Genomic DNA, 23,837 nt, shown 5'->3' on the forward strand with positions numbered 1-23,837 from the left:
CATGTTCTGCTTTTTTTTTCTTGCTTATTTCTCAAACTATTTTATTTTTCGTTGATTTTTCTTTCTTACACTTTTTTTTTACATTATGAGAAACGAAAGCAGGAGAAAGAATAGATCTACGCTAAAGGATTACCGAGAACAGACGGCCTTACAGAGAGAGAGAGAGAGAGAGAGAGAGAGAGAGAGAGAGAGAGAGAGAGAGAGAGAGAGAGAGAGAGAGAGAGAGAGAGAGAGAGAGAGAGAGAGAGAGAGAGAGAGAACCATTAGCACCTAGGTTTGAATTCACGAACACTCCAAACATAAAACAGTCACCATCACAACAGGAACAACACAACTAGGAACAAGAATAAGTATTAGAGCACTCACATAAACACTCCCCTCCTCCTTCTCCTCCTCCTCTTTCTACTCCGCCTTCGCCTTTTTCTCCTAATCTTCTAGTAAATTTTCCACGCTCAGTTTTATTATACCGAAACCCAAGTCTCCATCCCACTGTCTCTCTGACAAAATGAAAATATTGTTTTGTTTGGCTGATGTTGTTCTTTTAATATTGTTATTAATATTATTATTTTGTCAATATTATTTTTATTGATGTGTTTATCATTATGGTGGTAGTAGTCGTCGAAGTAGTAGTAGCAATAGTAGTAGTATGGTAGTAGTAGTAGTAGTAGTAGTATAGTAGTAGTAGTAGTAGTAGTAGTAGTAGTAACAGTAAAAATGGTAGTTGCAGTTCTTATTGTTACTGTTACTGTTGTTGTGTCTATTTGTCATTTATATGTTGATAGTTTATACAGTGTTGTTCAACCACTTCGATAATCCCTTGGCCCCAGGTAAGCAAGGGTCAGGGGTGACTGTTGGACGTGGGAGAGAGGGGGGTAGAGAGGGAGAGCGCGAGGGAAAGGAGAGGGAGTTCCTTGAGCAGTGGTGTGCAGATCGGCTTGCTGACTGGCTCCTGCTGGCATGTATTGGTGTGGCGTGGGCTTATAAGGGCGACACTTGGTCATGGTGGGTTATGCTGCATGGCTGAGGGTGTGGCGTGGTGTATGGTACAGTGTTGCATGGGAGTGGTGGGGTGTTGTGGTGTAAGGGTGGTGGGTGGTGGACGAGTGTGTGTGTGTGTGGGGGGGGGGGGTTGCGTAAATTCGGTTGAAATGAAAATTGTAAGCAAGGACTTTAATGAGTCTTTGTTCCTTCTTGCTTCCCCTCTCTCTCTCTCTCTCTCTGTGTGTGTGTGTGTGTGTGTGGCAAGGGGTTACATGTGATGGCATATGTGGAAGCTGGAATGTTTGAGAGAGAGAGAGAGAGAGAGAGAGAGAGAGAGAGAGAGAGAGAGAGAGAGAGAGAGAGAGAGAGAGAGAGAGAGAGAGAGAGAGAGAGAGAGAGAGAGAGAGAGAGAGAGAGAGAGAGAAACACAGTGCATGGATGTAGGTGTTGGTGTGGGTGTGCTGTGTAATATGTGACTGCATGGGCGTGGTCGCTAAATGAGCCAACAGTCGTTTGAAATGTGACCAATCAGAATCGGGCGCAGCTGTGAGGATTGTGTGGGCCGTGGTTTATCGAGGCTGTGATTGGCTGGTTGGCTGACCGGCTAGTCTGGGTAGTGATCTGGTTGTCTGGGTTTTTATGATTTTGTTTGGCTCGGTGACTGTCCTAACTGTTGGTTTTGTGGGTGGGATCGCATAGTTAATTATCTGGTTTTCTTGGTGGTCGTGGTAAGATTTGGCAGCTTCGTTCCGTGTATGGAGTCGCACTAATATATGGGTGGTGGGTGGGTGGGGGGGGGATTGGAGCGGTCGTGGTAGGATGGTAATCTGATCGTCGTCTTGTTATTTTTTTGGTTATTTGGCTTAGTGTATGGTGGTACTAGTGTTTGTAACGGCGTGACTGGCTTGCTGGTTGTTCGTGTCCGTAATCTACCCGCCTGCTTGTACCGTACCCTCAGTAGTGGTGGGGTCAGGCGTGCTTTGACATGCTCGGTTCCGTGTCTATAATTGGGCGTCAAGGGTAATATAATGCAAAGTAGCGAGAAGGAAGGCGGAAAAAATAAACGTTGATACGAAACTTTTTGTCACTGTCGCCAAACACGAACTTAGAAATGACTCCTGGCTCGTATTGTTTGAATAATGATGTTTTGTATTCTTTTTGCGAGGATAATGCAAGGGAGGAAAGGCAAGGAAGGTTAGGCTTAGAGAGAGAGAGAGAGAGAGAGAGAGAGAGAGAGAGAGAGAGAGAGAGAGAGAGAGAGAGAGAGAGAGAGAGAGAGAGAGAGAGAGAGAGAGAGAGAGAGAGAGAGAGAGAGAGAGAGAGAGAGAGAGAGAGAGAGAGAGAGAGAGAGAGAGAGAGAGAGAGAGAGAGAGAGAGAGAGAGAGAGAGAGAGAGAGAGAGAGAGAGAGAGAATTAAAGTGGGTATTAGCTCTAGCCAAAAACTGTATGAACGAGGTTGTTGCTTCGAGGGATTTGAAGGAATAACTTGTAAGATTATCTGCAGGAGACGAGGCCCAGGAACCAGTTTACCTGAAAGAGACGAAGACGGGGTTACCTGAAGGAGACAAGATGATGGGTTTGCCTGAATAAATAGCTGTTAACAAGATTGCGACCAGGAACATCCTTTTGGCTTCACATTTACAATTTTAGCGGAACAGAGCGACTTAGCGGAAGGGAATATTTTTATAGTTACTGTAACCTCTCTAATCCTCTCTGTGGGGATTGGGGACGTATATGAAGAGGCGGATTAGGTGTTGGGGATTAGGGAAAAGTGTGACTTTTAGGTGGGCAGGACTTGGTTTTATGAGATGAGGAGGAACCACCTTGTAAACTGGACCTGGGCACAAGCGTATCAGGCGAAGGCCTGGGCGATAGTTTAGGAGATAAAAGCCAAAGACCTAAAATCAAAGTACCCGTCAATGATCTGGGATCTAAATTAGTGTCGAGAGAGAATCGGACACCTATGTTGTGGCATCAAAGTGATTTTTTCATCCTCAAGAAGATACTTATGGAAGATGAAGGCACTTGTAAAGTGTTAATTAGATAATTATTTAGGCAGGAGATCCTTAATTAAAGAATAAAAACTATATAGCATAGTCGAAAGTTGGTTAAAGCTGCGAAGTAAAGGAAAGGAGGGGGGCGGGGTGAGAAGGAAAGGGAAGGCAAAGAGGAAAGTTTGAAACGTGCGCAAGGCAACGGATGGGTGATGTACGGTGTGAGGGGGATTTGGGGGAACGCGTGACCTGGATGGACATATTGGGGTTACTTGGAGTGTAAAGTGACGGCTGAGGGACCTATGACGTGAGGGAACGGTTTGGCCTTAGAGCCTTATGCGACATCTGGTGGGGACTTGGGGACATGGATACGATAGAGGGCGACAGGTGAAAAGGAGGGGGAGGGAAATGAGGAGTAAGGGGGAGAGAGGTCGGGGGACGGGGTGAGGGTGGCCGACAGACAGCCCTTTGGCGACGCAACGAGACACTGCGACACCATAGATGGCGCTGCGCGATATTGTGTTGAGCCTAACTTGGCGGAACACATTAGTTATTCTTTTTCCTCCTTTCATGACCTTTTTTTTTGTATGTTGTTTGGTATGACTTTTTTCCCTTTTGTAGCTGCTTAGGGTCGTCACACACACACACACACACACACACAGACACAGAGAGAGAGAGAGAGAGAGAGAGAGAGAGAGAGAGAGAGAGAGAGAGAGAGAGAGAGATGGTACTACTCATGTTAAAAGGTCACGATGATGATAATGACGGTTGTAATAAAAGAGGAGGAGGAGGAGGAGGAGGAGGAGGACGGGGTTGCGCTTTTGGTCACGTAAATTCTCAGTTGAGTGATTGACATGATTGCGTCAGTGTGCGTGTCTTGCTTTCTTCTTGCTCACTTTCTATTCTTTTCATTTTGTGTTATCATTTCGTGATTTTGCATAATCTGATTTTCTATTAATCTTATTTCTCTCTCTCTCTCCACACACACACACACACACACGCACACACACACGTTTCTCACGCTTTCCATGCATACCACAACGAGAAAGAATTTTATGAAACAACAATTATTTCCATTAATTAATTTACTTTCCACTCTGATGAGACTTTTACGAGAGCGAAAGTTAAAAAAAAAGATTAATCCGTTTACGACCCCGTTTCTTTGTCTTTCTCTCTCTTATTCAGTCTTCTTTCTGATCTCTCTACTTGTCTGTCTCTTTTTCTTTATACATTTCTATCTATTTATACATATCTGTATATTCTATTTGTCTTTCTGTGTCTTTCTGTCTGTCTGTATATCTAGCTATTTGTTTATCTATGTATTAAGTTAAGAGTGAATGGCCTTCAGGACAGATCTCATAAGCAGGATCAGGATGTTCGGTGCGAAGAAGGAGGATGAGGAGGAGGAGGAGGAGGAGGAGAAGGAGGCAATGCATCCTGAAGCCCTCACACCCACACCTTGACACACACTTGAAATTGAGTGAGGGCGTAAGTGAGTGTGAGAGTGACCAAGTGAAAAAAATGAGATAACTCAAGTGGCAGAGCTGGGGACAAACACTCAATGGCTTATAGGGTCAAGAGGGATTGTGAGGGGATTCTGTGGGGATTGAGGAGTGGTATAGGGGAGTGAGGGCACAGGTGGCGGTGGTGGTTATGGTGATGGAGGTGGTGGTGGTGAGAGCGGTGATGATTTTGGTTTATTTTCATATGTCTAGGTTTCTCTCTCATGGTCTGTCATTGCAACTCACTGTCACCATTTTCACACTTTCTCCAAAATTCTAACATTATCTATTTTCTTTCTCTTTTTTTATCTCTCTCTCTCTCTCTTTTTTTTTTTATTTAAACTGACAATTTGTAGTGCACAACATATTTGTTTTTTTTCGACGACACTTTATGCGATCGTTCGTAACGAGAACCATATGTTTCACTGTATACTTTTCAGGGCTTAAAATGTCACTTTTTCTTGTGCATTATTTCAAAAGCCCTTTACACTTGTTCACTGTGTATTTAGCATCACTAGTGGAGTGGGGCATGTTCTTCGCCACCTGTGAGCAGCCACTTTTACCTGCTGAGTGGACATTTCCCTCACTGTTGGCCCTGCCGCCGTGAACGTGTTCCACAGGCGGGACACCCTGGAGGTGAAGGTCCTCTGGTGCTGGCTGGCGCGTGACCATGGCACCCCGACCTGCTCGTGGCTGGAGAGTACCGTTCTCGTATCTCTCACAGCCTCTCGCGGGGGAGCCTCAGCCTCGCCAGGTGTGGTACTCCTTGTACCTGGGCCTTGTGGAACACCACCAGTGCAGCGACGTCCCGGCGGTGCTCCAGAGTGTCTAGATGTATAATATCATGAGGGGGCGGCTGGGGGTTGTTCTCCTGTAACAATCGCTGCACCCTTCGCTCCACCTTGTCCAATCTCTGCAGGTGTGTGGCAGCTCTGGACATCCATGTCAGACCCCCGTACTCCAGGTAGGATCTTACCTGGGCCTTGTAGAGGAGCATAATTCCTCGCTTGTCGAGGAAATTAGCCACTCTACGAAGGGCAGAGACACGTAGGGAGGCTTGGTGGGCGACGTGTTTCAGGTGGCGGTCGAAGTGCAGCTCTCGGTCCAAGTCCACTCCGAGGATCCTGACGTAATCCTGGAGCGGGAGGGTGACGGAGCCAAACATCACCCTTCCTTCGGCAGCTTGTGTGGCTGCCGGGGACCGAGAGATCACCATCGCCTGAGTCTTCTCAGGAGCAAAGTTCACCTGCCAGATCTCCCCCCACTCCCGTATCAAGCGTAGTTGCTGGTTGACGTCAGCAACCGCTTGCTGGCTTTCTTGGCGAGGGTAGGAGAGGGAGAGCGTGCAGTCGTCAGCGTATGCAGAGACTGCTGGCAGACTCCTGAGAAGGTCGTCGATGTACAGATTCCAGAGGACAGGTCCCAGCACAGATCCCTGAGGGACTGAGGCACCCACTGGGAGGTCCTTGGACTTCTGGCCGCCGACGACGACGTGGAGGCTTCTTCCTTGAAGGTAGTCGCTCATCAGCATCAGCAGGTGTCCTTGGATGCCTTTGACACGAAGCTTCTCCAGCAAGCCCGCGTGCCACACCCTGTCAAAAGCACCCGCGATGTCGAGAGCGACGACAATGGTATCCAGGCCGGTGTCTAGTGAATCTCTCTCCCCTTGACAATATAATACACTTAATTTCAAGAAAGTAAAAGGAAAAGTTATCAATTAAAATCGACAAAATTGCCTAATGGTATTTCTTACACATATAATGATAAAATACGCATAAAAGCATGAGAGAGAGAGAGAGAGAGAGAGAGAGAGAGAGAGAGAGAGAGAGAGAGAGAGAGAGAGAGAGAGAGAGAGAGAGAGAGAGAGAGAGAGAGAGAGAGAGAGAGAGAGAGAGAGAGAGAGAGAGAGAGAGAGAGAGAGAGAGAGAGAGAGAGAGAGAGAGAGAGAGAGAGAGAGAGAGAGAGAGAGTCTGACCATGTCGCGCTAGATTGGGAGCAAGTGGAGGTAAAGGTGAGGGAGATGGAGGGATTTTTCTTGTCACTTTCGTTGACAGTAAAGATCCGGGTGTGGAGGGAGGGAGAGAAATGGAGGGAAGGGTAAGAACGGGGAGGGAGAAAGCTGGAGGAGGTAAATGGGTAGGAGGGAAAAGGGAGAAAATGACAGAAGGACGAAAGGAATGGAAAGTAGAAGGGGTAAAATAATGGAATAGAAGGATAGAGAGAGAGGTAAAGAACTAGGAATGTTGACGAGAAGTGGCAAGGGTGAAAAGGGAAAATAGGAAAGAGAAGGAATAAAAGAAAAATGAAAGGCGAGAAAGAGGGAAAGAGAAAAAGAAATGAGAAAAAATATTTAAAAGAGAGGAAGAAGACAAAAAGTTAAGAGAACGAAAGGTCATTCAAAGGATAGAAAGGCAGTGAATGAAAGGAAACGAGTTAGATAAATGTTGTGAGAAAGGGAGTAGGGACCAGAGAGAGAGAGAGAGAGAGAGAGAGAGAGAGAGAGAGAGAGAGAGAGAGAGAGAGAGAGAGAGAGAGAGAGAGAGAGAGAGAGAGAGAGAGAGAGAGAGAGAGAGAGAGAGAGAGAGAGAGAGAGAGAGAGAGAGAGAGAGAGAGAGAGAGAACTAAAGTAAAAAGTAAATGGAGTAGGCAAGACGAGAACGGGAGTAAAAAGGATAGAACGGAAAGAAAAAAAATGAAGGGAAGTTTATATTAGATGAAAAAAGAGACAGCAAAGGGATAGTGAGGAAAGTGGAGTGGAAGGAAATAGAAAAGGTTAAAAAATAGAGGAAAGGCGAAAAACTAAAACGAGAGAAATAGATTTTTTCCTTTTCTTCCCTTTCAATCTTGTCATCTCCCTCAATTTCCTTCCTATCATACGGCTCCACCCATTTTATTCCATCCATCCTTCGCTTTACCATCATATACTCCTCCCCCTTCTCCTCCTCCTCCTCCTCCTCCTCCTAATCTTAATCCTCTTCTCCATCTCGCTTCGTCACGCCATTTCCTTTAATCCAATAAACTTAACGCCCATGTGAGATGAATGATGGATGAGGCTACTTTCTCTCTCTCTCTCTCTCTCTCTCTCTCTCTCTCTCTCTCATTGCAGCTCTATTAAAAGCACACACACACACACACACACACACACACAAATAGGTCAAGAAAGAAACAGATTGAAAAAAATAGATAAAAAATTAACTCAATTCTCTTCGTCATTCTCTGTTCATCAATCTTTGTTACAATTATCTCTTCTCTTCCATCACTCAGTTGCTTCATCTTGTGTGTGTGTGTGTGTGTGTGTGTGTGTGTGTGTGTGTGTGTGTGTGTGTGTCAGCAGAAACCTAATAACAGCGATTTCCTCAATGCAACTTTTGTGTATCGCGTTGGTGGGATTGCGTGCGAGGTGACGGTCGGTAGGGAGAGATAGGGAAGAGGGAAGGGAAGGGGAGGATAGGTAAGGCAGGCAGAGGAAGGTAGACCAAGGACCAGGTAAGAAAGAGAGGGAGGGGAGGAAGGAGAAATGGGAGGGTTGGATGGGAAGAAAATTTATTGAGGTGACGGAGGTGTGAAATGGACGAAAAGGATGTAAGAGAGAGAGAGAGAGAGAGAGAGAGAGAGAGAGAGAGAGAGAGAGAGAGAGAGAGAGAGAGAGAGAGAGAGAGAGAGAGAGAGAGAGAGAGAGAGAGAGAGAGAGAGAGAGAGAGAGAGAGAGAGAGAGAGAGAGAGAGAGAGAGAGAGAGAGAGAGAGAGAGAGAGAGAGAGATGTAACGAGCAGGAAAAGTGGAATCAGGAAGGGAAAGTGAGGAGCGAAACATATAAGGTTGGGAAATGCAAAAGAAAATGAGAAAAGCAAGAAAAGCGAGGATGTTGAGATAATAAAGGGAATTACAGAGTTGAGCAAGAGTTGATTAGAAGAGAAAGTGGCAGCGTTCGACTGATAAGGCAGAGAGAGAGAGAGAGAGAGAGAGAGAGAGAGAGAGAGAGAGAGAGAGAGAGAGAGAGAGAGAGAGAGAGAGAGAGAGAGAGAGAGAAATTGCTTTGTGAATATTTGACAGGGTTCTTGGATTTTCTTGTGATGTAGTGTCCATGTAGAAAAAAATGGACAGAAAATATAATAAATCAATACATATAGACAGATTAAATAAAGGAAGGCGAGATCCTTTCGTCACACACACACACACACACACACACACACACACACACACACACACCGTCACGTTGTCTCCCACAATATGCCTCGCGGTGTGTTTTTCCTCGGTGCTGACTCATAGCGGAACGTGGAGAAGAGGAAGAGGAAAAACGAGGAGGAAGAAGAAGGAAAAAGAATGTCAAGCCGTATAAGTAATGCTGAGATACTAAGCTAAGAGTGTGAACGTGAAAATGAGGAAGAAACGAAGCAAAAAATAAATAAAAAGCATAGAAGAAAGCAAAATGAAATTACCAACAAGAGGAAGTGGCGGAAGGGGAAGAATGATAAAGTTAGAAAGAAAAAAAAATGTCTGAGAAAGAAAATGAGTGCGTAGGAAAACGGAACAAGACAGTAGAGGAAGAGGAAATAAATGGGAATAAACAAGAGGGAAGAAAATAAATAAGAATAAAGGTAATGATATTTGAAAAATTGAATAAAGAAAAAGATTAAATGGAAAATGAAAAAAGTAAGGAAAGAATGAAAAAAAAGAAAACAATTTGGAAAACAAGTGAAACAGTACAAAAAAAACACACCAAAAAACTCGGAAGCACAATGAAATGAAACAATAATAAGTCTTCGATGTTCAGAGACGAGACAGGAAGGCAAATAATCATGACAATAAGAAAAGGAATTTGAATGACAAAGAAACAGGTATTCGTTTCATAGTGAAGATTAAAAACAAAAGAATGCAAATAAAAGGTAGAGAACGAGAAGGATGGATGGAGGAGGAGGAGGAGGAGGAGGAGGAGGAACAAGACGAGTACAACATCAAGAAGACAAAAGAGGAGAGTAACGCGATAAAAAAAAAAGAGTGAGAGAGGAGATATCCGGAGCAACATACAACACTGAGGCACCCTACCAACTGCTCTTGCTGTTTCTTTCCTTTCTCTTATCTCTTTCCTTCCCTTCTTTTCTCTTCATTTCTTTCTCTTTCTATCCTTTTCTTCCGCTCTTCCTTCCTTTCTTCTTTTTGCTTTTCTTCATTCCTTCCTTCTTACCTTTCTTTCTTATACATTCTTATTTTCTTCATCCCTACCCACTTCCCTTCCTTCCTTCCTTCCTTACTCACTTTCTTACTAACTTTTTCCTTTCTTCTTTCCTCCTTCCTTCTTTCCCTTCTTCCTTAGCTTTTCGTCATTTCTTTCAACCTTCCCTCTTTACTTCCTCCCTGAACCCCTTTTTCCCTTCCCTTTATCCTTCTCTCTCTCTTCTGTTCATCCCTCCCTCTTCCTCTTCCTTACTTCGCTCTTTGTGACCTCGCTTTTAGATGTACAAGGCTGTGTCCGTCTCTCTGGCTGGATGTTTGCTCATGGGCGTAGTGTTGTTATCCTGACCTGACCTTCCCTCCTCCTCCAGGGACGGCCTTGTGTGGTTACTTGAGGTGGTCTTGTTCTGGGTTCAGTGGTCTTTTGTTTTGCATATGTGTGTGTGTGTGTGTGTGTGTGTGTGTGTGTGTGTGTGTGTGTGTGTGTGTGTGTGTGTGTGTGTGTGTGTGTGTGTGTGTGTGTGCAGGTGTGAGGGGTTGAGGGGGGAGAGAGGAAGGAAGTGTTTAGACTTCGAGGAGAGGGAAAAGTATATTGCAAAGCTCTCTTTCACACACACACACACACACACACACACACACACACACACACACACACACACACATTGTACTTATTTTTTTCTCGCACACGCATCGTCACACGCTCACTTTCCCTTAGTCACTGTCACTCCCCACTTACATGACTTTGAATCCGCTTTTCTTTCTCTTCTCTTATCTTCTTCTTTCAGTGAGCAAGAAAAAATGGGAAAGAAAACAAAAAAGAAGTATATGAGGTAAAGAATGTGAGGAGGAGGAATAGCAGAAGGAAGAGAAGGAGGAAGGAGACTATGAATTGGTGACGTAATCTGGTTTTGTCAGGTACGGAAGGCAGTAACGTGGGAAAGTAGGCCTGAGCGTGGGAAAAACGGGACTGGCTGGGAATTTGGTAAGAACTGTTTGTCTTTCTCTGCGTCTGTTTGTGTTCTTGTTTGTTTCTTTATTGGCTTGAGTAATAATTGTTCTTGAGGTGTGTGTGTGTGTGTGTGTGTGAGTGTGTGTGTGTGTGTGTGTGTGTGTGTGTGTGTGTGAGTTATCTCCATCCGAAGGAGTTGGGAACAATAAGTTAGATTATTGTCTGTGCAATTCATCAGCCCCTGCCGGCCGGAACGCCGATGTGGGCACTCAACAAACTCTTTTACTATACTATACCAAATAAATACAAAAACAAAAAGAATTATACATAAGTGTGTGTGTCTTTAAAGAGCTCTCTCTCTCTCTCTTCTAACCCTTTACTTCAGACTCCTCCCGTTATCTAAGACTTCCAAACTACTCACTTTCCCTCTCACTTTCTTCCCTTGTAAACCACCTCCCTCCTTCCCTCCCTTCTTCCCTTCTTCTATCGTCTCTGTTCTCTTCCCCTACCGCCTTTTCCTCCTCCTCGCCGTGACCTGTCTGCTGGCGGGGTCAACGATAAGCGTAATAAGAGCGGTGTCTTGGTGCCGCCGCTGTGATGTTTATCATAATATTTTGCTGCCGTGGAGGTGAAAGTCGCAGTCTGCCTCGTCTTGCTCGTATTCGGTGGCTGTGTGTGTGTGTGTGTGTGTGTGTGTGTGTGAGTGTGGGTGGGTGGTTGAGAGAGAGAGAGAGAGAGAGAGAGAGAGAGAGAGAGAGAGAGAGAGAGAGAGAGAGAGAGAGAGAGAGAGAGAGAGAGAGAGAGAGAGAGAGAGAGAGAGAGAGAGAGAGAGAGAGAGAGAGATAGGAAGGTCGTATTACTGTTATCTCCCCAGTGGTTTTCTTCTTATTCTTTCTTCTCTTTTATTTTCTCTCCTGTTTTATCTGTCTTTCTCCTGTTTTCTTTGTCTAATTGTTTCGTTCTTCTATTCTTTCCTCACTATATTCTTTCCGTTTACTTTATGCTAATTTTTCTCATCATTTTTTTTTCTCTCTCTCTCTCTCTCTCTCTCTCTCTCCTTATCTCCCGTTCGGCGCCAAGGGACGTTCCTGGTAAGTAGCCTCACAGGTGTTCGTGGTCGTAATTTCGCCTTTCGTTCAGCTCCCAGTCATTTGCACATTTCTCTCTCTCTTCCTTTTCAGATTCATCACAATAATATTAGGCTTTTTAATATGCATTTACTTCCTCCTCCTTATCCATCCCGTCCGCTCCCTCTCATTAAATTTCCTCTCTCTCTTTCCCATCATCTCTTTTTCTTTCCTTTCCCTTTGCTCCCCTTCCTCTCTTCTCTGTCTTACCCTTCGCTTTCGTTTCTCTCTTCTTTCAGGCTCTCTTCTCTTTTACTTTCTTTCTTACACCATCATTTTCTTCCACCTTGTCAAGTTCGTGCTCCTTTCACCTTCCCTTCCTTACCTTACTTCCTCATTACCTGCGTGACTCGCGAGGGTGTCTGCTGCTGCTGTTTCCGCTTCCTCCCCTGGCGCTGTGCTGGCTCCATTGGTTCTAAACTTTCATTCTTCCGTATTCAATTTTTAGTCATAACGTGATATGTTATGTGTGCTCCTTAAGTATTCAGTGTTTAGTCATAATAGGAAATGTTGTTGTGTGCTTCATTGAGGACTGTGAGGAGACAGAGAAGGAAAATTCGGGATTTGGAAAGAATATGAAAAATTGGGGTGAGGTATACAAGGAGTAGGAAAAAGAGGAGGAAAGAAGAATTTGTTATAGTTCTAATGGAGAAAATCTAGGAAAATATTACAGGGAGGAGGTGGAGGTCTATTTGGGAAAAGATTGTTGTGCGTGTGGTGGAGGGTAAGGAAGAGTAAGAAAGGAGGAGGAGGCAGAAAAACATGTATATGGTAATCTGCACTTATTTTCTTTGACATATTTCTTTTAGATCGGTGTTTATGTGGAAGGTGAAGTCTGGTGTCGCCTTGATAAACCTGCATTGTTCGTGGCCTAAATATTTTCTCCATAATATTTTTCATGTTTTTTTTTCTCCTGTGATGAATAAATACATAAATTCTTTTTTATCTCTCTTGTTTTCCTTTTTTTTCGTGTTATCTGTCCGTGCAATCACTTTTCCTTTCATATCACGTCTTATTTTTGCCATCATAAAGCTAGAAGGAAATCCTCTTATCTGTTGTTCTTTCCCCGCCAGGTATCACACACGCCGCGGCCTCAGGCTCTTGAAGCGTGGTGACCCTGGGTGAGGGGTCTCAGGCCGCCCAGACAAAGGGAGGAGGACGCAGCCTGGCAAGGACACCGCCGTGCCACGCCCCTGCCTGCCACGCCGGGACCACAGCACCCCTCAGTGCCTCCACCCTAGACGGCTGGTCGGAGCTTATTGTGAGGCGGAACAGAGGTCAGAGTCGCAGCGTCCACCGGTGCTCTGCTCCCTTGGCGTCATGGCGGCGCGCTGAAACGCAGGAGGCCGCGTGGCAAGGCCGAGGCTGATGCGGGAGGTGAGGAGGCGCCTTGTGGGTCACCTGAGTGCTCGCTCTGTGCACAGGAACTGACGTCGAGGCGGGTTGAGTTTCTTTCCGCCCCTTGAGCTAAGAGAAGGCTTGATGCGCGCAGGAGAAACCTTGCGGCGGGAGAGTGTAGCGCGGAGGTGTGAGGGCGAGGCAAAGGGGAGGCAGGAGGGGTGCCTCAGTGCCTCCGTGACCGCCCTGAAGGGAGGTGCACAGGCCCGAAAACTGTACCTCACGAGCATGACTGAACTTAGAAGCGTCGCCCTCCGCATTTTCTCTTAGCTGCATAGAAAACGGGGTGTCGGGAGCAGCAAAGATGCTGGTGCCGCGTCGATGGTGGTGCTCCGAGTCTGGCAGCTCAGTGTATCGTGCGGGATGTGCGGTGAAGGATGCGTGTGATGCGGCAGTGACGCCTCGCCGCCGTGCAGCGTCTGAGGCGGCGTGTGTTCCTAGACGTGCCAACATGAGGTCGCGGCGGAGAGACTCTGGCAGGCCCTCGTGGCGCCAATCCTGGAGAAGACAAATAGTGATCTCAAAGGGCAGTGTGATCCCGACGAACCCGCCCTCAGTGTTTGTTTCGGGCAGCTCACAACCACACGAGCAGTGCTTCAAAAGTGTGGATACTCAGTGCCTGACGGTGGAGGGGCCAGCGGGAAGCCGCTCTCATGGGAACACATTTGTGCATGCCCCACAGTCGGCGCCCGCCCCTGCCCTGCGCCCTTCGACCTCTCACCACCACGCCCCTTCCTCGTGGCTTCGGAGGGCGTGGTTGGCGACGCTGGTGCTGGTGACCGCTGTGGCGGTGTTGGGGACGCCCGCGGCCGCTAACACGCCGCCAAGATTTGTGTTAGATGGCCAAAGCGAGATAGTGATTCGCCTGACGGAGGGAGAAGCAACGCCTGTCGGTGAGTACCTTTAATTAGCTGTTGCCACGCGTACCAGTGGGTTTTTTTTGTAACGATGTTTTGGTCATGATGAAAAAAAAATCGAAGTATATACCCTCAGTGGTGCTCCTGCTCCTGCAAAGTAGTTATTAGAGTCTGGTCAAAGTTTAAAACCAAGATTAAATGTTTAGAGTTGCATCATAAGGAGCGTGGGCTTGTATTGCGCCAGTGCTCCGTGATACCAGTATAGTGACGACAACGGTAAACGATAATGAAATCTATAGTTGCAACAAGACAATCACACTCACTTTCTCCCTCAATTCTTGTGGGAAAATGCGAGTATCAGAAGCAAACTCGTCATCGCGTCGTGAGTAGATTACGAAAGACAAGGCCGCGTCGACGTTGATATGTGTTGCAGCTCCGTTAAGGCCTCGAGGGTCCCGCAATACTTACAAATCACGTCGCGTCGCCTCGAGGGGCAGAATCGAAATGTTTGTGAACCAGTTTATGTTTGTGACTTGACCCGATAACTGCAAGGAGATGACGGGAACAAGACCCCTTGAAGAGAGAGAGAGAGGGAGACATAGATAAACAGATAGATAGAGAGGACACGAATGGCAGAATTAAATAAGGAGAAAAGAAGGAAACAGGTGGGGAAAGATGAAAAGTTAATATAATGTTGCCAGAAAGGTGTGTGCCTGGCCTCACCTCGCCCTGCCCACACCCTCATGTAAGACGCCCAGAAAATAATCCCTTAGTGTGCCCGTCCCCACGAAGCCCTCTGGAAGCCTTGTATTAGCCAGGCTTTCTCGTGATGCTGCAGGTCGTGGTGGTGGTGATGGTAGTGATGCTCAGGGCTGGAAGTGATGGTAGTTGGTGGTTGCTGACGGATGTGCGAGTGAGCGGTAGTTTAGGTGCATGGTGGTGTAGGCGGTGGTGAGTTTGGTGATGGCGACAACAGTGCAAGGAATATTTGATGTCGATTGTGGAATATGGTGTTGATGGTGATTGAGGTGGTGTTGGTGGTGATGGCAGTGGTGGTGAGAGTAGGGAATAAATGGAAGGTGAAGGGAAAGTCAGATATTGGCAGTGGAATACGGTTGTTGTGATGATGGTGGTTTAGGTGATGGTGATGATAGTGGTGGGTGTGGTGGTGGTGGTGAGGGTATAGAATGAAGGGAATGATCGGCAGGTGAGGGGAAAGTCAAGTAATGGCAGCGGAATCCATAATTGTTTATTGATACTTGAGAGAGAGAGAGAGAGAGAGAGAGAGAGAGAGAGAGAGAGAGAGAGGTGAATATGTCAAGAATCTAGAACACCTGTTTACGTACCTGCCTACATGTCTACCTTTCTTCCTATCAACCTTTCGATCTCTATACCTGCCGCCCTAACGACGTTCCTATCAGCCTATCTATATAAGTATTGGTACATACCGAACCGCTCTTAACTAACTGCCTATTTACCCACCCATCCACCCACCTACCCACCCATCTACCTTTTCACACACACACACACACACACACACACACACACACCGGCTTCACGCCTCGGCAAACAAAGTACTCTTATGTTACCTCCCTTACCCGAAGTCACCCCCGCTTATCCGAAATCATCCACTTATCCGGAATGGCACATAAAAATCAATTAGAGGCAGGCCTGCGAGGAGCTGCTGAGTGACGTAATGACAGACCGGCGGCGGCAGGAGGGTGGTGGAGGAGGAGAAGGCGCCGTCGAACCCTGAGGAAGAGGAAGAGGAGGTGGGGATGGCGGGGAAGGGGGTATCGCTGCTGCCTGCCACTTTCCACCTGTATAATTTTCGTTGATTTAAAGTATTGTTTTTTTTTATTTTTTAGGCAGGATGTGGAGAAGGGATGGATGGGGTGTGCAGGTCGTGATGGGTCGAGGCTGGACTACGATCTATATATATTTTTTGATGGGAGGTGAAGGAAAAGGACGGGAAAACTATATGGAAGCCCGTAGTACCATTGGCTTATTTACTCTGAAGGGGGGAAAATTAACTGTGTGTATGGTGATTTCAGAGGAGTATTTCTATCAACTAGTTGTTTTCCGTTCTGAAGAGAGGCGAAGGCAAGAAGGGAAAACTATGAGGGGGCGTATTGCCTCGGGCTTGTTAAATCTGTCGGGGAAAATTATTCTAGGTGAAAAAGAGTCGTGCGTGCTTAGGAACTCCAAGGAAGTACTTTTTTTTTTTTTTTATTTGGAAGGAAAGTGAATGGAATTCGAAGGGGAATCTATGGTGAGTGTGTGTAGTATACCATTCACGAATATTTTGAAGGAAAAGAATAGTATAGAGTGGAGAAAGAATGTTATTTAGGAAGGAAAAGACAGAGGAAAAGCTGTGTGTTTAAACTAGTTTACTCTTGAGGGGATAATTTAAGGTGTGAAAAAAGTAATACCGTAATACTGCACAATACTCTCAAACGAGTTACTCCATGGAAAGTGATGTTTTGAGAAAGAAGGAAAAGATGAAAGAATTGTGGAGATGTATTTCCAAGCCTGACGGTGCGTCAAAGGAAAGGCAAGAGGATGGGAAGGATGCGAAACTTGTGTGTAGATGTTTGACTTACTATTTTACACGTGGATGAAAATGAGTGAAGGTAAAATAGTAAGGACGCTTCTGATTGCATAGAATATTCACACGCCGTTAAAACTGATCGAGTCCGAATAGAAAACGTGGAAGCAGAGAAAAAAAAGAGGCTTGTGCAGTTATTGTCTGTACAGGATAGAAAAATAATGTAGGCATTGTTGATCACTAAGAAGAGAAGACGTGAAGGAAAAGGAGGAAAGGTTGTAGGATAAAAGAAAAGGAGGGTGTCGAATGCTACAGACTTTTCTTTCCTACACTCCAAAAATAATGGGCTCTCGCAAAGCATTACAGGTGATAATACATAATCCATGGCCACGACGCGATGCACAGTAACAACCGTATCGACTATTCTCTGTGCGAGGGGCGTGGCTGGCGTTGCGCAAATAAAGTTTAAGCCGTTTCACTTTGAGACATAAAAAAATGGAAAAGGAAAAGAATATTCTCCTGGTCTGAAGAAATAAGGAGTTTATAGATTTCTTATGCGGTTGAGGGAAGAGAAGTTTTGTAGATAGAAATATAAATTATTTAGGAGGGAGTTACTCATAAAATAATATTCTGAGCATTCAGCAATGTAGTTTATATGAAAAATTAACGGGGAGCTTAGGAAAGGAAAGGGATATTTAGGAAAAGTAAGAAATAATTAAGGAAAGTAGAGGGAAAAAAAGTTAATAAAGGGAGAGGTAAGGAGAAAAGAAGAAAGGGGAATTAAAGGATGATATTGGCTGTTCAGGAAAATGCTTAAAGAAGAATTAAAGAAAGTAAAGGTTATGGAATGAGAATGAAGGGAAACCAAAACTGAAGATCATAAAAGCAAGGGCGAGGTTAGGGAGTTCGTGGGCGAGCAGGAAATCAAGGGAGGGTCCTAAGAGAAGGTCTGTGGTCGAAGTATCGGCCGTGTCTGTTTGATCAACGTCACCGAGGAGGGGGGAGAGGGCGGCCAGTTTGTTCTGCCTGTTATCGCCCCTCGCTCGTGACTTCCTCCTCTCCCCCTCCTCCGCCTCGTCTCGGGTGTGTCAGCGGGGAGGGACGTGATGGTGGGTTTTCTTTTACTGCCCGGGACCTGTAACGGGAAGCTGCCCTGCCCTGCCCTCCGTGACCTGTGACCCTGCCTGCCCCATACCCTGCCTGCCTATACCTGCCCGCCCTGTACCCTGCCCTGGCGTGTTATGTGACTTTGCCGTCTATCTCACCCAATGATGCCGCCCTGCCCTGCCATGACCTGACCTGACCTGCTCTGCCCTGACCTAGCGTGGCCTTTTCAGACCCGCCTCTTCGACCCTGCTTTCATGTACCTCATTCAACCGTGCCATGACCTGTACTCTTGCCATATACTCTGCCATCCCCGCTCTGTGACCCTGCCTTATACCATGCACTGCCCTGCTCTGCCCTCCCCTGCCCTGCCCTTCCCTGCCCTATCTTTCTCTGCCCTCCCTTGCCCTGCCCTGCCTTTTACCTTTACCCTGTCTTACGCTTTGCTTTCTTACTCTCGCTCTTACATTGTCTCCATACCCTGCCCTGTAACCCTGCTTTATGCCCTACCTCGCCTCGCCCTGCCTAGCCGTGCCCTGTGACCCTACTATTTGGCTCTGACGTACACCCTACCCTTACCTGTCATCTGACCTTGCCTCACCCTGCAATTATCTCACTTACCGAGCCCTGCACTACCTTTTCCCTACCCTACTCTTACCGCTTACCCACCTGACCTTGCTTCTTTGTTTACCTTTCTAAACCATTTTTTGTCTAGCCGTGTGGTTTCTCTTTTTGTGTGCGACGGATTATTGTGTTATGAAAAAGAAAATAGTAAAGTGAAATGAAAAATGGCGCATATCTTTCTTTACGCATTTTTTTCTTCATAGGTTGATATGGCTTATATCTTATGAAACAATGAGTGAACCTATTTATGTACCGTGTTTATGCCCTATCCAGCTCTCATTTTCTTCTTCGTCTTTAAGGAATAATTGTTTTTCTTCTCAATATCGCTTAAGTAGGGGAAAATCGTACGTTTTTCCTTTCATAGTGTTACATTATTCATAGTGCGGCGTCATAATTATATGTCCAACGATGATGCAGCGTCATGATGGAATTTTGCTGTCAATCGATCAGCCAGTACTACACTGCTCAATCAATCTGTCAGCCTGTCCATCAGTAAGCCTGTTTCACCCATAACTCTATTGATGTAAACTTAGAAAATAAGCCACTCCCCACATCATCGATTAAGTGTATATTTTCTGCCCATCAACAACCGACGCACGCCCTCTCCAAGTCAGACTGCATGACTGGTGGATGTTAGTCTGGCAGAGGCGGGGCTTAATGTCGAAGTTAAAGCGAAAAGAGTATAACAGTTTACCTCCATACCACTTGTTTACCCATAAGTCACCCAGTTGTTCTGTCTTTCCCTCTGTAATTCATTCATGCCTGTTTTCTTTGTTTCCCTTTCCTGCCTGCCTGCTTCCACTGTATCGCCACGTGTACGAATTCTGACCTGACTATGTTCTACCATGGCAACTTTACCTCTACCATTGTTTCCTGTGCCCCTCCTTCAGCCGTTTTACTACGCTATCCATACGACTGTGAACCTAATGGAATCTGTGAGAAAAGTTTGTACCCATTTCCCACATATGACTACCTACACAAACCGTGACTAGCCTGTACCCACTAAGCCCTCACCCTCACAAACTGTACCCACTGTGATTCTACCTTTACGAACTGTGACCAAACTGTACCCGCTGTCCCCACCCTAATACCCACTACGACCCACACTGCCCCCTCTGACCTTTCCCTTCCCTTCCCTTCCTCTCCCTTCCCTTTCCGTCCCTTCCTTACTCTCGAGGGAGGGCAGGGCAGTGCAAACAGAGGGTGAGGGAGGGAGGGAAGCAAATCCGACACATGCCCACGACCTTCTCTCCTTTCCTCCCTCCCTCCCTCTTTCCCTCCCTTCCTCCCTCTCTCCCTACCTCTGTCATATGACCCTCCTCCTCCTACCTCCCAGGAGGGCTAACGGGGCAGGTCACGTAACACACACACACACACACACACACACACACACACACACACACACACGACTCACGATAACGCCTCTGTGGCACTCTTTCGTCCCTCCTCCTCCTCCTCCTCCTCCTCCCCCTATGCAACTACAGTGCGGCGTTTCACGATTAGAAACGTTGAGTAAATTTGACCTCCTCCTCCTCCTCCTCCAATCATCTTCCTTTAGCGTTACCTCAATCCTCCTCCCCTCACATCACCCCCGAACTTCCATCTTCCCACCCATCTCCACCCTTACCCTACCCCCCTACCGGCCCTCCCCTCATCCCCTGCCACATTGCCAGCTCTGCATGCTCCCCGTCACCTCCCCTGCTAGCCCTCAATTTTGCCCTCTGTGATAACCTTCCATCACCTCCTCCTCCTCCTCCTCCTCCTCCTCCTCCTCCAGAGCACACACAAGGATGTTGACTTCGAATCAGGAAAAATGTGAGGCAGAGATGATGAAAATATAAAAGAAATGAAAGTTTGAACTCAAAGGAAGAAAGAAGAGTTATCAGAAAGGTGAAAATGAAAGAAGAACAGAAATAAAGTAAACTAAAGGTGGAAATTAATGAAGTATACGTCGATAAGATAACGGAACCGGAAATATTAAAAATGATTTGTGAAGTAGAGGATAAAAGATGTGCATATAATTTTAATATAAGATGGAAAGAAGTTAGAGAAAGAGAAAGAACGAACAATGAGGCGTTTTGTTTTACTCCTGAATTCCGTTTGTGTTGTGATGACTGTATGACTTCTGGGTGATACGACAACATTCATACTGCACCGAAAAGATTTATGGCGCAGTATAACGACAGCGCAGCAACACGTAAGACTAAGATTGAACGGCCTCGTCACGGGTTATAGCGCTTGGTCGACCTCAGTATCAAAGAGAAGTGAAGAAAGGAAGACAGAAGATAAGAGAAAAATACAGATAGGTAAAAAAAGACACAGAAAAAGTCATCTGAAGACAAAGAAAGCCGACCTCTCCTTCCTTTCGCCATCTTTGTGAAAAAAAGTGTTGAGCATATAATCTTTATTTATGGATATTTTCACCGTTTTTATAGTGCGTTGTTTCTGTGGAGAGAGAGAGAGAGAGAGAGAGAGAGAGAGAGAGAGAGAGAGAAATAACAAAGTGAGAAGGAAAATCTGTTTGCATATTTGTGTAAACCTATGCCTGTACGTGCGGGAATGTGCTATTGCATGCATGTGTGTGTGTGTGTGTGTGTGTGTGTGTGTGTGTGTGTGTGTGTGTGTGTGTGTGTGTGTAATAGTAGTAGTAGAAATCGTGGTGGTAGTAATAGTAGTTGTTAAAGTAGTAACAGTACTTGTAAAATAATGTGTTCCTTTCCGTGTCTGTACATATAGTGTTTGCATGTCTGGTACTATTGTATACGTGTGTGTGTGTGTGTGTGTGTGTGTGTATCAGCCATGAGAAGATTGGTGCCTCACGACCCTACGTTCATGGTGCGATTGAATCACTAAGTGTTGTGTAACGTGCGGGTCACTGCGTGCTGGTGGTGGTAACGGTGGTGCTGGGGGTGGGGGTTATGGTGATGAGGGGGATGGTGTAAAATGCCCTCGAGCCAACTAGAGACCATACAGTGGTTGGGTTGATAGTGTTAGAAGTGAAAGATAGAATAATAGTGAAGGTGGTAGTAGTAGTAGTAGTAGTAGTAGTGAATTGCTTTGTGAAAGGATATGAGAAAAGATACCGCTCACAACGCAACTCTAATGGATGGAGGCCCGTAGTAGTAGTAGTAGAAAAAAATGTAGTGGTAGTAGTAGTAGTAGTAGTAGTAGTAACAGTTGTAGGAGTAGCAGCAGCACCACCACCACCACCAACAGCAGCAGCAGCAGTAGCAACAAGGGGTAGTAACGATTTCAACTACAGTGATGATGTCGTTTAGATTGTGGTGATACTGTTGTTAGGTGGAGGTGGTGAAAGGCTGGGTGGTGGTGGTGAGTATTTGATGGCGACAGCTAAAAGACGATATTGGTGGTGATGTTAAGGGTGCAGATTGCGGTGGTGTAGCGACTATGGTAGCAAGAGGTGAGGGGATGTGAAGATGGCAGTGATGGTGATGAGGGTAGCAATAGTAGTAACGGTAGTAATAGTAGTAGTAGTAGTAGTAGTAGTAGTGGTAATGGTGATGTGGTGTTGAGATTGAAAATACAGTTGTTATGTTGTTCGGTATTGCATAACATTGAGTAGTAATAGTTGTATAAGTAGTAGGAGGAAGATGGAGAAGAAAGAGCAGAAGCGAAAGAGGCGAAGGAGGAGAAGGAATAAATGCTGAAGATGTGACATTGATGATAGCGGCAGTGACTGAAGTAGTGGCTGCTGATGTTAGGGAGAGTGCAGTCGCAAATAGTGGTAATAGTGGTGATGGTAGGGAGATGACAGGGGAGGCAGTGGTGGTAGTCATGGTTGTGGTGGAGATAGTGGCGGCGGCGGTGATGGTGGTGGCGGCGTCTCTTTGTCAATATGGGGCCGTAAGGGCAGACCGCCGACGTGTGTATATTTTTATGTAAATGTGACGATAAAAAAGAGACGGCCCGGGGTCCCTTGCCGCGGACGTAATCTTGGCTGCGGGAGTCGTATAAGTCAACATGATTTAAGAGCAGACGCCTAGAAAAATAATCGAGGATAAATGTGAGAGTAAAACGTAAAATTACCTTAACTACACGGATTGACTAACAGTTTAATGTTGTTAATGTGCGGTGTATATTTTTCCTAATGTTTCCTTAAGTTATGTGTTTGTAGAAGAAGTAAGAACAAATTTGCAAGAATTAATATGCGTGTTAATTTTCTTATCACTAAGGGGCTCGCATGGTCAGTTGTATGATTTATTATTTTCATTCTTTTGCTGAAAAGTTCGAATGAATAGATAAGGAAACCTAAAGATCGTTTGTAATGTACTTAAACTGCACGCATGCGAAAAGGTTCCTCAGGTAAAACAAATTTTGTTTTATCATTATTTTCTCCTTCAATTATAATATTCTTGTTGTTCATAAAGTGAAATATGTATAGTAAAATGTATATATGACCTGTACGTGCACTAAGAGGTTTATGTGATTAATATGCGATAGTTATTTTTTCTTGTACATGAGTTGCTTTTGCATATAAAAATACATTTGATATGTATGGAAAATGAAAAAGTGTACGATTGGTTTATGAGGCTGATATTCTCTCTCTCTCTCTCTCTCTCTCTCTCTCTCTCTCTCTCTCTCTCTCTCTCTCTCTCTCTCTCTCTCTCTCTCTCTCTCTCTCTCTCTCTCTCTCTCTCTCTCTTTTTTACTCAAGTTAGGTAGGGTAGGAGCGTTAGTATCCAATCAGGAAGTGCCATGTATTTCTTTTGATCACAGATTTAAACTCAAACTTAGTACAAAACTGATTTTGTTTACCTCTCAAATCCTTCAGTAGTCATTAATGTTTATATTAAGACCAATGCCAAATTTCTGTGGAACATAATTTTTCATACATGCATACATTTGCTACGTGATTGGAGATAATGGTATTACTGCTAAGTCCAATCACTTGCCAGCTAATTCCAATCACTTGCCATTAAAAATCCAAACATATAAATTGAGTCATCAAAATAAAATGCAGTTTATTTCAAATTTATATTTATCTTTTGCCCTTAGGGGCCTAGTGACGAAATACATAAAAAAAAAAATTTCTGGGAGGAAGAAAACACATGATGAATGAGAATGCAAATAATGTTTTAATATGCTTGCAATGATGATAATACATAATATGGCTAAACTAAGCAATTTTAACCTTGTTCCTCAGAATAGGCTAAGTAGGCTAACCATGTTCCTGAGAATAACTAAAGTACCGGTACCAGTAACCATGTTTCTGAAAATAGCTTGAATCAAATGAATCATGTTCTTGAGAATACCTAAAATAACCATGTTCCTAAGAATAGCAGAACTAACCATGTTCCTAAGAATAAAGTAACCACATTAGTTAGCCTACTCATCAAACATAATTTCTGGAAGTTAAAATGAAAGTAAAATTCCTATTGAACATCACTGAAGCATGAAATTATATTATTCCAAGACAACTCTTCCCAGCTGCTACTACTCCATTTTCAACCTTAATTGTAGCAGTTCTACCCTGAATCACATCCGTTACACATTTACTTTGAATAACACAAACTTCATCTGGTGTCACTGGGAAAGAAAAATCGTCAGAACTGCCCCAAACA

The 23,837-nt window shown here is 45.1% G+C and overlaps 1 protein-coding gene across 9 annotated transcripts in view; it reads left to right on the forward strand.

Annotated features, from left to right (window-relative positions):
* The window catches only part of LOC127008130 (cadherin-23-like), a 303,940-nt gene that overhangs the window by 147,274 nt on the left and 132,829 nt on the right, over positions 1 to 23,837 (forward strand). For all 9 annotated transcript variants that reach the window (XM_050879813.1, XM_050879779.1, XM_050879789.1 and 6 more), the window contains one exon: positions 12,798 to 14,015. In XM_050879813.1, the coding sequence (XP_050735770.1) occupies positions 13,427 to 14,015 (589 nt within the window). In that variant the 5' untranslated portion in view covers positions 12,798 to 13,426. The remainder of the gene's footprint in view (positions 1 to 12,797; positions 14,016 to 23,837) is intronic.

The sequence above is a fragment of the Eriocheir sinensis genome, chromosome 4 (genome assembly GCF_024679095.1).
Source record: "Eriocheir sinensis breed Jianghai 21 chromosome 4, ASM2467909v1, whole genome shotgun sequence".
NCBI classification, from domain to species: Eukaryota; Metazoa; Arthropoda; class Malacostraca; order Decapoda; family Varunidae; genus Eriocheir; species Eriocheir sinensis.